The 18,350-nt window shown below is 40.9% G+C and overlaps 1 protein-coding gene across 1 annotated transcript in view; it reads left to right on the forward strand.

Moving 5' to 3' along the window:
• Positions 1-18,350, forward strand: part of LOC114030669 (fer-1-like protein 6) — a 193,259-nt gene that overhangs the window by 23,072 nt on the left and 151,837 nt on the right. Inside the window, exons 6-10 of the mRNA XM_027845520.1 lie at positions 3,058-3,136; positions 5,438-5,594; positions 5,848-6,034; positions 11,283-11,475; positions 14,516-14,856. Coding sequence (XP_027701321.1) covers positions 3,058-3,136; positions 5,438-5,594; positions 5,848-6,034; positions 11,283-11,475; positions 14,516-14,856 — 957 coding nt within the window. The remainder of the gene's footprint in view (positions 1-3,057; positions 3,137-5,437; positions 5,595-5,847; positions 6,035-11,282; positions 11,476-14,515; positions 14,857-18,350) is intronic.

Here is an 18,350-nt window from a genome sequence, read left to right on the forward strand (position 1 = left end):
AATACTATCTCATTTAATCGTTGAAACAATCCCGGCAAGTAGGTGCTATTTTTACTTCCATTTTGCAGTTGAGGAAACTGGGACATATAGAGGTTAAGAGACTTGTCCAGGGTCACACAGTTACTGTGTGTCTAAGGCTAAATTTGAACTTAGGCCTTCCTGACTCCAGACCCAGTGCTCTATCCACTGAACCACCTATCTACTTGGGAAGTTCCCTGTATCTTCCTAAATGAGCAATGGGAGAGAAGAGACTATATGTTCATAGCTAAGTAAATGAACGAATGACTGAATAAATGAATGAAAGAAAAACCTTTTAAAAAACTTACCCTGTACCAAGCACTGTGCTACTTACCAGACATACAAATAGAAAAAGCCTTTGTTCTCAAAGAACTCATACTCTAAATGGTAGAGTCGATACATAAAAGAAATTGCAGTTTCAGGGCAGTTAAAAAACACAGCCCAGGAGTCCTCAGATTACATTATAGTCATATGACAGTGTCCAAGGGTCTAGAGGATATAGAAGTAGGACTATGGTGAGGCTTGGAGGCTCTTAGGGTGCAGAGTCAGGGCAGATGGTAAGACCTGGGGATTTTCTGTCTCAATGGGAGCAATGCAATTGGGAACTCCAATCTCATCCAAGAGATATGAGGAATCAAACAGGCCAAATGGGTTATGAGAACCCTAGAGCTGGATAAGGGTGAAGGGAAAACAAGTGGGGAGAGTGTCCCTACCTCCTGCCATAGCAAGTCTTTCCTCTGCCATGCCAGTTCAGATGGGTTCTGGGCAGCCCGGAGCTAGGGAGGGAGCACAAGGGAGGCAATTATATACAAAATAAGTGCATAGTGATTTAAGGTGGGAGGGAGGATTCACACAGGAGGGAATTTTTAAAAGCCTCTTGAAGGAGATAAGCTTGAGCTTTGAGTGGATGTGAAACTTCCAGGAGTTGGAGGCATGGAAGGAGAGCATTGTAGGCATGTGGGACAACCTGAGCAGAAGCAAAGAGGTAAGAAGGCCAGTTGGTCTAGCCTCTAGAGAAAGGGCTTATAACCATTTTTTGGTGTATATTATAAATCCCTTTGGCAGTCTGGTGAAGCCTATGGACTCCTTCTTAAATAATGTTATGAATTTAAATAATTTATTATTTTTATTTCTCAACTAACACATATTAAAAAAAAAATTAATCTGCCCTTCCCATTATTCTCCTCTCCCCCTCCCAGCATTAGGAAAAAAGCAATGTGAGAAATGCTAACAGTTTGGTTCCCCCAGATTCAATAAGAACACAGGACTTGCAGAAATGTGTAAAACAGGATAAAAGGGAAGACAGAACGACCCTATCCAATCATATAGCTGGAAGAATTCTATAAGTTGCTCTTGAGGCGGCCCAGGCTGAAACCAGCTCAAGATGGTCAGGGTCAAGGGACAGTCACTGACTTTTCACTAACATGCATGTTTAATTAGACTCATGCGTATTAACTTACACACCCCATGGAAGGAGACAGCCACCATTTTCATAAATGCGTTGCATGATGAGGGAGGAGGGGAAACATTAAGGAGTAAAATGCAAAGGACGGTCCAGGAAGAGGGAAGTCCTGTCTGTCCCTTACCAGTGGGTGAAAGGGAGGGTGGGACAAGGTGGGGTTAAAGTTAAATAATCCTATATAATCCCTTGCTCTGCTTTTGTATGGGTGTGTGTGGGTCCTGTGAGGGAACATACACACTTGATCCTCAACTGAGAATTGACAATAAAGGTATCTCTTCTCTCACTCCCCAACTGTGATTTTGTTATAACCCAGCTCAGGGAATTCTGCCAGCCCAGTCTCAGGATGAATTCTGAATTGAGTCTGAGGTCTTTATAACAACAACAACAAAACAAATCTCTCAATACATATCTATATAGTTCAGAAAAAATTCCCACATTAGCCATTTCTCAAAATATACATCTTTTCTTACATTTTGAAGTTCTTTACTTCTCTCCCAGGAGGTTAGTAACATTTCTCATCTTTGTTATCTTGAACTTAGTGTTTTATCATTGTAGTGATCAGAGTTCTGAAGTCCTTCAAAGTTGTTGTTGTTTTTTTTTTTGAGAATGATGTTATCATTGTATAAAGGGCAGCTAGGTGGTGCTAAATGGCATGGTAGATAGCGTGCCTGGCCTGGAGTCAGAAAGACTTATCTTCCTGAATTCAAATCCAGCCTCAGACACTTACTAGCCGTGTGACCCTGAGCAAGTCACTTACTTCTGTTTGCCTCAGTTTCCTCATCTGTAAAATGAGTTGGAGAAGGAAATGGCAAACCACTACAGTATCTCTGCCAAAAAAACCCTGAGGTCACAAAGAGTTGGATACTAGTGAAAAAATGATGAAACAACAAATCATTGTGTAATTGTTGTAATTGGCTCTGTACATATCAAGTTCCTGTTCATAATAAAGAGCTTACATTTTACCGAAATCTTGGCTAAATACTTCCTCCCCACCAACCACAGTGTTAACAGTGTTCTCTATTCCATGTTTCCCTAAAGCATTTGAGGGGGGATGAGGGGCAGGGTGGGGAAATCCCTACCTTACCTTTGCCTGCCCTGTACTAGACTTACCTCTGTATCAAGTTCCTGCACCTCCCCTCATAGAGGATGGGACTGCTTCCCTTTTTTAACTTTGGATCTCCACCATCTTTTCGTGGAAAAGGTAGTATTTGAGCATTTGACATTTGGCCTGTTCCTTGAAAGAACATTTCTGAATGTTTCCTTCCCCTTTGCCCTGTCTACTGAACCATCCTTTGTAACAAGGAATAATAATAATAAATAAATAATTCAGTAAAACCAGACACACTGAGTGTAAATGATAAACAATATATGTGGCATTCCTCATACTTAGGCCCTCCCCCATTTAAAGATCTTTTCTAGCCTGTGATTTGACATCCATGGTTTACTGTGCCCTGGTTTAGGATCAATGCGTGGCTATAGCTTTTCCCACAATTCTTCCCATTTTACTCCTTATGCATAGTTAAAGATAAATCCAGGACTACTTGCTGCTCACTAATGCTTATTTCTTTTCTCCACAGGTCATGCACAACAAACTCATAGGAAGTCTGCTGATAGGATCCTTTAAAGTGGATCTGGGAATGGTTTACAACCAGCCAGGTAGAGTAACATTGTCTCCTTCCTTTCTCCCTCCCTCTCCTTCTCCCTCCCTCTCTTTCTCCCCCTACCTTTTTCCCCTTTCTACCTTTTCCCCCTCCCATCTCTCCCCCTCCCTCCTTCTTTCTTTCCTTCCCCCCCTCCCCTCTTCCTCAACATCATCATCATCATCACAAAACTTTCCAAACCTATGGCACTTTTAGTTCTCCCATCTTCTACTTCCTATAGCTACTGACCCACAAAACCTTTGAGATCTTCTAGTCCAACCCCCCAGTTTTAGAGATGAGGAAACTTGAGACCTAGAAAGGCGAAATGAAGAGGTGTTATGGCATAGTTATAACCTTATAGACCATAAAAATCTTGAGGGGGTTAGACTAGATGATCTCTGAGGTCCCTACCATTTTGTGTATTGCAAAAATTCCAGAAGTCAGTTTAGTTTATTTGATGCTTGTTAACAACCCTGTGAGGTTGCATATCATAGTGAATAGAGACTTTAACTGAGCCAGGAGATCTGAATTCAAGTCTTGTGTCTGAAACATACTGGCTGTGTGCCCCTGGGCAAATCCCTTAACCTCTCCATTCATTCACTAGCAACTCTCTAAGACTCTAAATTGCAATGAAAGTACCAACTTGCCTTGGTAGAGAGAGTTTCCTTATCCTGTTATTTATGGTTTTTAATTGCAGGTAATTAATTAAATTGATTTAAAATACATTTTAATTTAATTAATTATCCCTTATCACCTCTGTGAAATAAGTAAAACAGAAGCATTAACATTTTCCCTGCCCCCTTTTTTTCAGATAAGGAAATTGAGGACCAGAGGGTTTAAGTCACTTGCCCAATGTTGCGTAACTAATGAGAGGTCTTATGATTCATTAGTCTCTGCCATTGAGTATTATCCATTTATGTTGGAGGTATCCCCAAGATGCCTAGATTGAGTTGTATTACAATGTTGGAAGCCAAGGTCACCCTAACTCTCCTTAAAAACACTCTGTAACTTCCTAATCTTCTTACTTTGGAATTCCCTGTTGCTGCCGTGATGGGAAGCGACGAAGTATTTTCCTTTCCAAGAACCACAGGACGCAGAACAAGGATGCTTCACGGCCACGTGCATGTCTATTCAAAGCATAGAGTAAGCAAGGAGAAAAATTTGTCAACAAAATTTCAAATGTAAAAGTCTGTGCTCAGTGCACTGAATAAACAAAGAAGGAAAATTATAGAGGGACCTTACAATCTACACACATAAATAAGTAACACAAGGTAAACTAGAAGAGAGGAAAAGGAAAGAGCCAGACAAAGCGCTGTGGGGAAATTTGATGAAGCAGAGATTGCTTTCGGCGAGAGAAGCCTAGGAAGGCTCCAGCCTGAGCTGGGCCTGGAAGGAAGAAAAGATTTTCAACTGATAGAGATGGTGAGGTTGCATTTTGCAATTACTGAAGTTGCCCCCATGTGAATGCAGAAGATCTGGAAAGGGCAAGCCATGATTAGGGGACAGGTAATAGTCTAGTTTGGCAGGAACATAGAACATGCACAGTGTGAAGTGACGTTAGAATGGTGGTTTGGAATCAGATCACAGAGGTCCTCAAGTGTCAGGCTACCAAGTTTGTGTTTTATGCTAGAACCACGAGGGAGCTACTACATGTCATTCAGCAGGGGAATGACACAGTGGGACCTATTCCTTAGGAACGTTATTTTGGCTGCTAAGTGGAAGATGCACTGGAGAATGCAAACTGGAGACCAGCTGAAAACTGAGGAAGTACTGAACTGGGATGGTAGCAGTCAAATCAATAAACATTTTTTAAGCACCTGCTATATACCAGACACTGTATTGCATAAATAAAAAGGACAATCTTGGGGCAGAGGTGTCCTGTGCACCTTAGCAGAATGTTATACAGGCATTGGATAGAAGCAAAGACCATAAGAAATGGAAGTGATGTTAAAGGGAATCTACTTCAACATCTTCATTTTACAGATGAGGAAACTGAGGCCTAGAAAGGTAAAGTAACTTGTACTAGGTCACACAGCTCAAACAATAAATCAATAAACATTGATTCAGCACTCGTCATGTGCCAGGCACTGTGCTAAGCACTGGGGATTAAAAAAAGAGGCAAAATACAGTCTCTACCTTCAAGAGGCTTGCAATCTAATGGGAGAAACAACATGCAAACAAATATATACAAAGCAAGTTATATACAGGATTAATAGGAAGTAATTAAAAGAGAGAAAACACTAGAATTAAGAGGGGCTGGGGAAGGCTTCCTCTTTTAACTACACTGATGCCTAAGCTTTTATCTGTATTCTTACAGGTCACCAGTTTTGTGATAAGTGGGCCCTTCTCACAGACCCAACTAATATCAGGACGGGCACCAAGGGGTATCTGAAATGTGATATCAGCGTGGCTGGCAAAGGAGACATCCTGCAGGCCAGTCCTAAAACATCTGATGCTGAAGAACAGATAGAAAAGTGAGACTGATCAACCTGGGTTTGTAAAATAAATTTAAAAAAACAGTGGCACTGCTCTGTTATGCCACCTAGCTACCTTATCCCTACCCTTTGTGATTTTTGAGGCACGATAATAGTTCCTTTAATACCCACCCTCTTTATAGGCTGAAAAATTCTAATCTTTAAAATCCATCCCCATATCTACCAACTTCCTTCTTTCTCCCTTCTGTGTTTGTTTTCCTGTGAAAGATCAGGTTTTTTTTCTGTCTTCAAGGAACCTTTTGGTCCCCCAAGGATTCCCCTTTGAGAGACCCTGGGCCAGATTCTATGTGAGAATCTTTCAAGCAGAAGGCCTGCCAAAAATGAACTCTAGCATCATGGCCAACGTCACCAAAGCTTTTGTTGGGGACAGCAAAGACCTGGTGGATCCCTTCGTGGAGGTCACGTTTGCAGGCCAGATGGTAAGGAATAGCTGTGGTAAAGGCTATCCCTAAAGTGGGGAGGGTGAGCTATAGGTCGTGGGCCAAAATACGTGGCCTTCCTCCTAAAACCACATGTTTTCCTTCGGTACTTTGTAAGCCTTGGTGCACTATCAAATATACAGTTTTATTATGACCCAGTAAAATTGGATTAAAATAAACATCAAGGGCAAGTTTGATAGGGAAAAGAAGCTATGAAAGAGCAAAATGAGGAGGATGTGTGGATGACTAGATGACATTGCCTTGGTTATGGAAGGGATGGTAGAAGGGGACTTAACAAGAATAAAAGTAAATTCCAGATTCCTCTTAGTACCAACTGAATCCCATCTTCTTTCCTCTTACTTGCTGCCTCTCTGAGTCAATGTCTAGCCCATCAAAGAGCAGGGTCTGTGAGCAGCTAGAAATGCAAAAGATATCAAGCTCACTTGACAAAAATGTCTGCATTCAGAAAGGTTATAGGATTTGTCTGCGGTGATGCAGCTTGTAAGAGTGAAAGTTAGTACTTAACCCAGGTCTTCTGACCCCTAGTCCAGTGATCTACCATTGATGATGATATCATTCTGCTCTTCCATGCTCATATGATGAAAAGCAACCAGTAGACAAGCATTTATTAAGCACTTACTATTTGCCAAACTCTGTGCTGGCTTTAAGGATAAAAAATAATATAACAATTCCTACCCTCAGAGCTTACAGTCTACTGGGGGAAATAGAACATACTTATATTACAATAGAATATAATTGATTTAAAACTAGAGCCCTATTCATAGCTGAAAGAAGGGAAGGCTTTAAAGGTGAGGCTTTACTTGAACTGAACCTTAAAGGAGAAAGATTTAGACAGGAAGAAGTGAGGAGGAGGAGAGTGAATTCTGTGTGAAAGAAAGGAGAAGGAAGATGGAATGCTGAGTCTAGAGAATACAAAGCATGTCAGTTTTAATTTTAGCCTAAAGGTAATAGGGAGCCACTGAAGATTTTTGAGAAAGGAGAATGATGTCATACTCCCTTGCCTAATGATAGTTATTTTGTTTTCTTCATTATATTTTTTTTTCCATTTGGTCAATTGTGTTTTTTAAGGACTTGTTTTCTGCAGTTAATTTTTGTCCTTCCTTTTCCAAGATGTTGACTCTTGTATGCCTCTCATTTCCTTTCTCAATTTTTCTTTAATCTCTCTTATTTGACTCTTAAAATCCTTCTTCAGCACTTCCAAGAAGCTTTTTGGGCTTGAGACCAGTTCATATTCCCATTTGAGGTTTTGGATGTGGGTATATTGACAGTGTTGTCCTCTTCTGAATTTGTGCCTTGATCTTCCCTGTCCCCTTAATAAGAATCTGTGGCATTGTCCATTTCTGCCTTTGGTTCATGGTGTTTGCCTGTTTCCTGACTTTTAAAAAAAGTTGAGTTCTCCTGCTGTGGAGCAGGGGGCACTGACCTAAGCTTCTTGTGCTGGGAGCCCAGGGCCTGGTCACTGGCTTTGTGTGCTGGGGCCTCAGGTGCTGGCAGTTGGAAGCTGTAGGGTTCTGGCAGGTTACCTGGTGCTAGGCTGCGATCAGCAACACTGGAGCTCTCGGGGTGGGAGTGGGGAGTCTGGCTCCTGGCGGATGCCTGCTCACCAGGATCTTGCACTTAAACATTTGGTTCCTGCTCACCTGGGCCTTGCACTCGTATGTTTGGCTGTTGGAGAAGGACTGTCAGCCTGGAGCTTTGCCTCCTGGAGTTGTGTTTCCCAGAGTTGTGCTGGGACACCAGGAGATTTGGCTGGAGAATGCTGTTGTATGTGGTGGTTTTCCAAGCTGGTGTCTACTGGTTCCCCTGCCTATACTGAGGCACTCAGGGGGTCTTGGTGTTGAAACTTGCCTGCTCCACCACCCTGGGGCTCAGGATCTTTCCCTGGTATGCTGAGGTAGGGCTTGCCACTGGCTTGATGGGACACCTCCCATCCGGTACTGCTCCCCCTCCCCCAGAGTGAGAGGGGACTTTCCCGTTAATCCCCCCAGCTTCCTGGGCTATAAGACTGCTGCACCCTGTCTTTCTGCTGGTTTAGTTGTTTCAGGGTTTTTCCTGGGGCAATATTGTCTGGGCTTTCAGAGGTCAATAAGGGAGGGTAAGAGAAACTTCCTTCTTACTCTGCCATCTTGGATCCCAGAAGCAGAACTCCAATGGTAGTTATTTTGGCCGCTAACTGGAGAATGAGTTATAGGCAGGAAAGCCATAAAGCTAATTAGGAAGGAAGGAAACAGGCATTTATTAAGTACCTACTATGTATTAGGCTTAATGAGGAGTATTTTACAAGTATTATCTCATTTGAGGATTACAAATATTATCTCATAAGGATCTCATTTGGTCTTTACAATACATCTGGGAGAGAAGTGCTATTCTTATCCCCATTTTACAATGAGGAAACTGAGGGAGAGGTTAATTGACTTACTCAGAGTCACATAGCTAGTAAGTGTCTGAGGCCGAATTTGAACTAAGGTCTTCCTGATTCCAGGCCCAGTTCTCTATCCACTGCTCTACCTAATTACCAGTAGGAGTCTACTATAATAGTAAATAGGGATGGAGATCTAAATTAGGAAGGCAACCTTGAGTTAAGAGAAGGGAGAGAGTTTGAGAAATGCTAAAGATATGGGAACAGCAGAACTTGGTAACTGGTTGGATGTGGGTGATGAGGATATGGAGGAAGAATTAAGAATGAGTTGGAGGTTACAAACCTGGGTACCAAGGGGAAAAAGAACTAGGAAATCTGGAAGGAAATATAACAAGTTTGGATTGGGATATATTGAGTTTGAGATGGTGATAGGACTTCCAAGTGGAGGTGTCATCCACACCTGTTGAAATCCTAGTCATCCTTCAAGGTCTAGCTTAATTTAGTTTAGCTAAATTCAGTAGACATTTATTAAGCAGCTACTATTTTCAGGATTTTCAGGGCAGCTAGGTGGCACAGTGCATAGGCCTGGAGTCAGGAAGACTCATTTTCCTGAGTTCAAATCCAGCCTCAGACTCTTATTGTCTGTGTGATCCTTACTAGCATGTCACTTAACCCTGTTTGCTTCAGTTTCCTCATCTGTAAAATGAGTTGGAGAAGGAAATGGCAAACCACTTCAGTATCTTTGTCAAAAAAACTCCAAATGGGGTCATAGCTGAAAGAAAAATTTCAGGAGAGATTCTCAGGTGCTGGGGATGAAAAAAAGCAAAAAAAAACAAAGCAACAACAACAACAAAGAAAAAAAACCAACCATCACCACCTAGTCCTTGTTGAAGAAAGGGAGATAATATGTATACACATGACTACAGTACAAGTTAGAATGTGATAAGTGCATTGCATGAATTAAATAGAACATGATAGCAGACTATGGAGGAAATGGTCCCTAACAAAAGGGTGGGAAAAAGCAAAAATGTGAAGGCAGAAGCTCAGGTGAAGTCTTTGCTGACCCCCTGACTAGCCAGAAGTGGTTGGTTTCTTTACTATGCTTCTCTAATACTTTGTACCTCTCTCATGGCATTTCTCTCTGTCTGTGTCTCTTTGTCTGTCTGTCTGTCTCTCTGTATTGTATTCATTTCATAGTGGGTAGAAAGAGTATTGGGACTTGGAGTCAAGAAGGCCTGAGTTCAAATCCTCCATCAAACACTTGCCAACTTTGTGACCCTGGGCAAGTCACTTCTCCTGGCCTCAGTTTCTTCATTGGTAAAATGGGATGATAATAGCACTTACCTGACAGAATTATTGCAATTATCAAATAGGATAAAATATGTAAAGTACTTTGCAAACCTTAAAGGGCTTCTAAATGCTAGCTTTTATCACTATTATAAGCTTCTCAAAGACAGGGACTAAATCTTCTACCTCTTTTTATCCCCAGTACCTCATATGCTGTTGTGCTGACAGTCAATGCTCATTTGTTTCTAATTTGAACCCAAGAGGCTGTTGGAAGTAAACCCAAAACTATGCCAACGTCTGGTGCTTAACCAATTTTTATTGACTTGTTTTTGAATGTTCAGCAGATTCATGTATTTCTCTTAGCTTACAAACTGTGTTCACCCAACTTAGGCAATTTTTGATGAAATGAGGACAATGGAGTTTACAGAATTTAGAGTTGGAAGGGCCCTCAAATACTATGTGGCCCATTTAATGCCTGATCAAAAATCCTATATACCTTATGCACACACACACACACATACATACATACAAACATACATACATATATATACATATATATGTATACCTTATACCTATAATATACCTTTAAGTGATCATCCAGCTTTGACTGAAAGATCTCTTTCTGGTGGTATGCTAGCATGCTGCTGCAGTATAAACTAGAGCAAACTCCTTAGTAAAGCACCTTTATATACCACAGATTTGGTTAGTCCAAGTACCATGACCCCCAGGTACAAAGTGCCTCTTATTCACACTGCTATCCTTTCACTTGGATAGACTGGCAACTACTTTGTAATTTCATAGATTGTCTTCAAGAATTGCTACGGTTGGAAAATCCATCGCCCCGCAACTAGCCTGGTGATAAGCATGTGCTAACTGGTCCTCTGAAAAGAGACACACAGTAGACCAGCCAGCCCAGTCAAGCATCATGCTTTTCAAGCTTAGTTGTATCTACCAGAGCTTCCTTTCTTGGGAATGCCACCTTGTCATAATGAGGTATCTTAATGAAGTTGTCATAAGGACCTTATCTCACTAGCCCCCAACTCAATTGCCCTTGCTTTTACTAAGCATTTATTGTTTATTATGTGCTGGGAACACAAACACAGAAACAGAAAAAAACCATCTCTACTCTCAAAGAGCTTGCATTATCCTGGGTGGGTGGGGGGAGTGGATAGAACATATATGCATATATAAATGCAATTCACTTTTAAGAGGGAGAAGGCACTAATAGTTAGGGAGATCAGGAAAGACTTCCCATAGGAGCTGGTTACTCTGAGCAGAGCCTTGAAGGAGGACAAGGATTTTAAGAGGCAGAAGCCAGGAGGATATATATACTAGGCATGGAGGATAGCCTGATGGAATGCTGAGTTCAAGTTTGGGAAAAAGTTTGGTGAGAATGTAGAATCCGTGAAGTGAAGTAATATGAAAATGTGAAGCTTGGAACGGTAGGTTGGAGCCACACTGGGAAGGGCCTCATAATGGTCTTCTGTTCAATTTCTACTTGTTTGAAAAGCATTCCTGAATTTGTTAAGAATGTTGTTATAACATCCACCAGCAATTCACCAAGTCATCTTTTGTTTTTAGGGGAGGACTACAGTAAAGAAAAATTGTGCAGATCCTGTGTGGCATGAACAGATCATCTTCAAAGAAATGTTCCCTCCCTTGTGTAGAAGGGTTAAAATCCAGGTGTGGGATGAAGGCAGCATGAATGACGTGGCCTTGGCAACACACTTCATTGATTTGAAGAAAATCTCTAATGAGCAGGATGGAGATAAAGGTAATCTGAAATGTGGCCAGTTTCATGGTCAAAGTGGGTCCCTCAAACATCATTGATTTAGTTTTTTTTTCCTTTGCAACATGTAAGGTTGGACTCAGGCATAACAAGATTCCTTCTTGCTCCAACATTTCATTTCTCTATAATTAGTAAGAAAATATGTAAGAACAGGGAAAAATATGTATTGTCCACTGACACTATAAGTTGTTTTAAGAATAAAAATGCTGTTTTGGATATGAAAGTGCTTTGAACAGCATAACAGGGATGGTTTGTATACAAGCATCTAACAATTCCTTAACAACAACAACAACAAAACCAAAAGATAGGGCATAGTCAACACACCATGCTGACCCACTTGTGCATTCTCTAAGTATTTACTAAGCACTTATTATTTATTATGTGCTGGGAATACAAAAACAGAAACAGAAAAAAAATCTCTACCCTTAAAGAGTTTACATTCTTCTGGGGGAGAGGGGAATGGATAGAACATATACATGTATAAATTGCTGTAAAATCAGGTGTTGAGCATGGCAAACTATCATTTAGTTACTAGCTTAAAGACACTAGCTTACACTTTCTTGACTATCCTAACTTGGGATCATTGTAACACTTCATTCTCATCCTTAGTGTCCGGTCTCTGACCCCTGTATATCAAATTCGATTAGCATTTCCCATCTCTTACTTGTACCATCTTTGCTGATATGGTGAGTCTATGCTTTCCAATTTATTGTTTGAACCTTGACCTATACTCTGACCACAGTTTTTTTCCCCTCTTATTTATGAGACCTCTCCTTTCTCCCCCTTTGACCTCAGTCCCTTGTTGGAGCTTCTGCACTCTCCTTCCATAACCCATATCATGTCATGCTATAATTCCCAACTACCTTCTGTCTTCCAGCATCCTTTTAACCCTTGCCTAGCCAATGTTGTCTTTTGATATTTTTGTATTTATTATTATTGGAGACAGGAACTATTTTCCATTTTGGTTTTAAAGGGCTATGGCTTCAATAGTAGTATTTCAATCCTTGCTGTAATGTTTACATTTCTTCTGGTCCTAGATGGAATTAAAACTTCCCTTTTCTGTAGCCTAAATATTTCCAAGTAAATGTCACACTGATTTTGAGGCCTGATTAAAAAATCCAACACAGCACAATAATCGGTAACACCTCAAACTGCAGATAGCACTTTCTAATGCAGGGAAGAGTGGCGAGCTGAGATTAGGGATATATAAAGTATGCGTATGCCTAAGGCATAATAAGGAACGCTTTACATGACATTTAAAAAATAAATGCATATACTTTAATGCCATTCTTCAAGGCATGCAGGTATTTTGTTATAAGTCAAATCACATATATTACAGTGAAGGCTCAGTGCCTCTGAGTGACAGCAACACTCTAGGGATCAGTTGTCAAACTTTGCTCAAGGCACAGATATGTTTAGTAGAAACTCTAAGTTCTTTCGATTTCTTAGTTCCTTGACTGATAACTGGTCTTGCCATAGGTACATTAGTCCCTCATGAGCCATCAAATACAGCAGAAATGAGGAAGGAAAAAATATTGCCTCCTATCCTAGCTCATTTGGAGTTAGTCCTGTCATGTCGAGAGGTGAAAATACAAAGTTCCTTAGCTTTAGCTGGTGGGATTCCATCATTTCAACCTGTTCTCCCCAGCCCCCCCACCACTTCATTTCCATGCATAATTTATTCATTCCTTTGCTTTTCTCATATGTTTTCCAGAGAAAGAGCTGTAACCTGAAGAATACTAATGCTAATGAATGGTTACATATCAAAGATAATTAGATATGGTCAGAAATAGAAGTATGTCTTTCTTTAAGAAATCTATGAAAGCACTCAAGAGATGAATTCATAGCTCCCAAATACTCTATGAGCCCATTCTTTATTTTAAAAAGGATTTGGCATAGGGTTGCTTTGAATGCCAAGCTTCTCATTACATCTAAAACAGGATTTGATTTATATAAATTTGACTTGTGTGGTATCATAGAAAGGACAAAGGTGTGGTTCTTCCACCGTGTGATGAGGGTACTACTTCATATAGGTCACTTCACATTTTTGAGGCTAGGTTTCCTTTTCTACAAAATGAATTGGATGATCTCAAAGATCCTTTCCAGTTTTAACATTCTATTTCGTAGTTTAGATGTGAAAGCAGCATGGTGAATTGAATGGCAGGCCAGACCTGGATTCAAGGCTTGCTTCCAGCTATTTGTCTATGGGCATGTCACTTCACCTATCAGTGACCCAGGAAACTCTAGGTTTTCTAAGCCTCAAATAAGTGACTGATCTGTAATAGGAGTGGTGATTTCTGTACTGGGAGTTCCCTACACTAATGAAATCATGGCTCAAAGTTGAAAAACAAGCTGTCTATGCAACTTTTCAACAATCTCTTCATCTTCAAAGCAAGGTTCATCTGCACATTCAGATTTGCCATGTGAATGACATGGGCAGTTAGATGGTGCTATGGATAGAGTGGCGGACCTGGAATAAAAAAAGATGTGACTTCATATCTTGTCACAGACACATACTAGCTATGTAACCCTGCACTGGGGCAGCTAGGTGGTACAGTATATAGAGTATTGTGTTGAGAATCAGGAAGACTCGTCTTCCTGAGTTCAAATCTGGCCTCAGACTAGCTGTGTAACCCTTGGGTAAGTCACTTAACCCTGTTTGCCTCAGTTTCCTCATCTGTAAAATGAGCCAGAGAAGGAAATAGCAAACCAGTCGCAGTATCTTTGCCAAGAAAACCCTAAGTGGGGTCATGAAGAGTCAGACATGACTAAAATGACTCAACTCAACAACAAGACCCTGGACAAGTCACTTAACCTCTGTTTGCCTCAGTTTCCTCACACATAAAATGGGGATGATAATGACATCTTTCTCCCAGGGTTGTTGTGAGGATCAAATGAGATAATACTCGTAAAGCACTAAGCACAGTGCCTGGCACATAGTAGGTGCTATATAAATGTTAGCTAATATTATTATTATTTCTTGTTGTTATTGTTATCATCACCATTATTTTATGGATCTCCCTAGGTTTCCTGCCCACTTTTGGACCTGCTTGGATTAACCTGTATGGCTCTCCCAGGAACCACAGCTTAATGGATGATTACCAGGAGCTGAATGAAGGCTTTGGAGAAGGAGTCTCATTCAGGGGCCGCATCCTGATAGAAGTTGCTGTGGAAATCCTCTCAGGTGGGGCACAGGAGTCCAAATTTTCAAAGGCCCTGAAGAACCTCAAGCTGTCTAAAGACAAAACTTCCAAAGGCTCCGGGAAGGACCAGACAGACAAAGCTGAGGATGGAAGAGCACACCCGCCTTCAGATAAGACCAATTCAATAGAGGCTGAAGTAGAGCCATTCGAAGTACCACCGGAGGTTAGTCAGAAGGAGCTTACAGTTCGAGCATGTGATACTAAGCACGGTGAAGACCAGCCCTGCAAAGACTAATGCAAAGTCATGTGGCTACACATTTTATTTTCTCCATAGAGTATAAATAAGCTCTCTGGAGGCAGGGACTATTTTCCATTTTGGTCTTGTATGTCCAGCACAATGTCTTGCATGTATTGGGGGTTTAATGAGTATTTATTTGATGGGTTAGATTAGATCCAACTAGCAATATTGACAGGGGCTTGGTCTCCATTCTTCAATGTCAACCTTGCCCTTCTCTTTCACATATAGACCATTTGCCCTCGGCAAGTTCTCTTAGACTTCCTAATAGATTTCCACAGAAACCATATTAAAAGGAAATAGTAAGGGGAATGTGTGTGTGTGTGTGTGTGTGTGTGTGTATGTGTGTGTAAATATTAAGTTTTAACAGGCTTATTCCTTGGTTACTTTCAGAGTTTTCCTGATTTCTACTAGATTTTGGAGATAATTAAAAGGGACATTTCTTTGACCATCCAATATATGACTAGGACTGAGGCTGGAGAGAAAGACCAAGCAAGAGCAAGCTGGGGATATGAGAAACCAATTTTTTTCCTTTATCCCTCGAAATTGTGAGAGCAAGTGAATCCTGGTTAGAGGTGGGATGAGAAGAGAGATGGTCATCTTAAACTTTCCTGTTTTCCACTGAGGCAGTGTGGTATAGTAAATAGAGTGCTGGACTTAAAGTCAGAAAGACCTGGGTTCAAATCTGTCCTCTGACCCCTATCGGCCATGTGACCTCTCTAAGTCTGTTTCCACACCTGTAAAATGAGAATGTGAGACAAGATGGTCTCTAAGATTGCTTCTAACTCTGATTCTATGACCCTACTATGACATATGGAAGGTTGCCTTTTCCCAGGTCAACTGGTACAGAAAGAGATCGAAAGGTAAATGATGGATAGTTTTGTGAATTGTTGGTCATCATTTTAGCTTAGATACAGTGATTCACAAAATAAACCACACTTCACAGTCTCTCTATAGCAGTTGAAGAGAAACCTCCAAACTATGGCCTCTGTCCCTTTGGCTTGATTTCATCTGACCTTCTACTAAATATTGCTTTTGCTGCCTATACAATCTTGCTCTATATCCACAGTGTCATAATATTTACACACACACACACACACACACACACACACACACACACACACTCTCACACTCCCTTTACTATTTCCTTTCAGTTTAGTTTCTATGGGAGTCTATTAGCTATGAAGGAATTCTGAGAGAACTTGGCCAGAACTTGACTAGCCATAGGTGGTGCAATAGATAGCGCGAGGGGACAGTGGATAGAGCACCGGCCCTGGAGTCAGGAGGACCTGAGTTCAAATTCGGTCTCAGACACATAACACTCACTAGCTGTGTGACCCTGGGCAAGTCACTTAACCCCAATTGCCTCACCCCCCCCCAAAAAATAGATAGTACTAGGTTTGAACTTGGAGTTAGAAAGACCTGAATATAAATCCTACCTCAAATACTTAACTAGTTGTGTGACTCTGTGACCCTGAGCAAGTAAGCCTCAGTTTCCTCATCTGTACAATGGGAATAATAATAGAACACATAGTAAATGTTGTTGTGAGGATTAAATGAGATAAGAACTAAAGTGCTTTGTAAACCTTAAAGCACTATGTAAATACTATTGTAATTATTGTTATTAATGAAAGATATTATCTGGATATTCCTACTGATTTCACTATTTCTGACTGTTGTTGTCACTATTTAGTTTCCCATGTTTGAAACTTTGATATTTTCTCCTTGACTCTTCTCTTGCCCTCTTCCATATGGAATTACCAAGTTCTGTTAATTGTCCTTTGAAACATCTTCCCTTCCTGGCCTTTCTCTGTTCCCTCTCTAATCCTGTGCTGACCTCATTATTTCCCTATTTTAGTCACCTTCTTAGAGGTCTTCCTGTGTCCATTCTTTTCCCTCTAATAGCAATCTCATTCCCTCCCAAGGCTTATGCAAAGAGTTGATTATATCGCTCATCTGCTCAAAAAACTCTTCCGTGGCTCCCATTGAAAAACAAGGACTCCTTTGCCTTGGACACAAGAATTTCTAGAATCTTGTACTACTCTAGTTTTCTACCTTCATTCCTTATTTTTCCCCTCCCCATACTCTATGCTGTGTCCAAAATGAACTATTTTTTCTACTCTTTACTTTGATGTTCAAGAGGCAGCTATATGGTACACTCAGCCTTGGGAAGAGTTTAGTTCAATCTGGCTTTAGACACTTCCTAGCTACATGACCCTGGGCAAGTCATTTAACCTATTTATGCCTTAACTTCCTCATCTACAAAATGGGGATAATATTAATATTTACCACACAGAGTGGTTGTGAGGATCAAATGAGGTAATATTTGTAAAGCAATTAGCACAGTGCCTATCACATAGTAGGTGATTTAATATGCTTCCTTTCTCCCTCCCCCCTCTTCTTTCCTTTCTTTTTCCTTCTCTCTTTCCTTCTCTCCCTCCTTTCCCTTTGTCCTTTCTTCTTTCCTTCCTTCTTTCCGTTCTCCCTCTCTTCCTTCTTTCCTTCCTCTTTTCATTTCTTCTTTCCCTCCCTCCTATTCACCCTTCACAAGCTTCTGTGAAGTTTCTTTAGCCTACCCCAGGACAGTGGCCATAAGTGGAAAGAAGGGGATGGATGGATGAGATGTAGAGAAAGAATTCATAAGATTGGATAGGTGGTATGATGGAGAATAGAGATGAAGATGATATCAAAGTTGCAATCCTGGGCAACTAGAAAAATGGTGGCACCCTCTGTATAAACAGGGAAGTTGGAAAGAGTGATAGACTTAGGGCAAAAGATAATGGGTTGTACTTGAGTTAGGTTTAGTTGGCCATGCCATCTAGTTTGAAATATCCAACAGGTAGTTGGTGATGGGTTACTGAAGGTCATGGAGGGGACTAGGGCTGGATATAGCTCTGGCAGCTGGGTGATGCAAGGGATAGAACATTGGCCCTGGAGTCAGGGAGACCTGAGTTCAAATCTAGCTTCAGACATTTTCTAGCTGTGTGACCCTGGGCAAGTCACTTAACCTTGTTTGCCTCAATTTCCTCATTGGTAAGATGAACTGGAGAAGGAAATGTAAACCACTCTAGTATCTTTGCCAAAGAAACCTCAAATGGGGTCACAGAGAGTCAGACATGACTGAACAACAACTTACTCTTACAAAGACAATATTAGACAGTCTTAGTCACCTACAAACTTGTTCTATTATTTTAAAGATGTCTTGAAATACAAACAATTTTAATTAGGACTAAAAAATATCTTCTGGGATGGGATTCAAGTGACCTACTTGGCTGAAACACCCACTAAGGCATCAAGATTTTCCAGAAATGCCCAGGGCTGCTGTAACATCTATTAGGCTCTCCCACCATCAGAGCCAAGAATAAGAATGTTCTTCCTGGACTGCAGATGGCTAAAATCAGCTTATACCTAATTTGGCACTT

This window comes from Vombatus ursinus, unplaced genomic scaffold (assembly GCF_900497805.2).
Source record: "Vombatus ursinus unplaced genomic scaffold, bare-nosed wombat genome assembly UNPS02014973.1, whole genome shotgun sequence".
Classification (NCBI taxonomy): Eukaryota; Metazoa; Chordata; class Mammalia; order Diprotodontia; family Vombatidae; genus Vombatus; species Vombatus ursinus.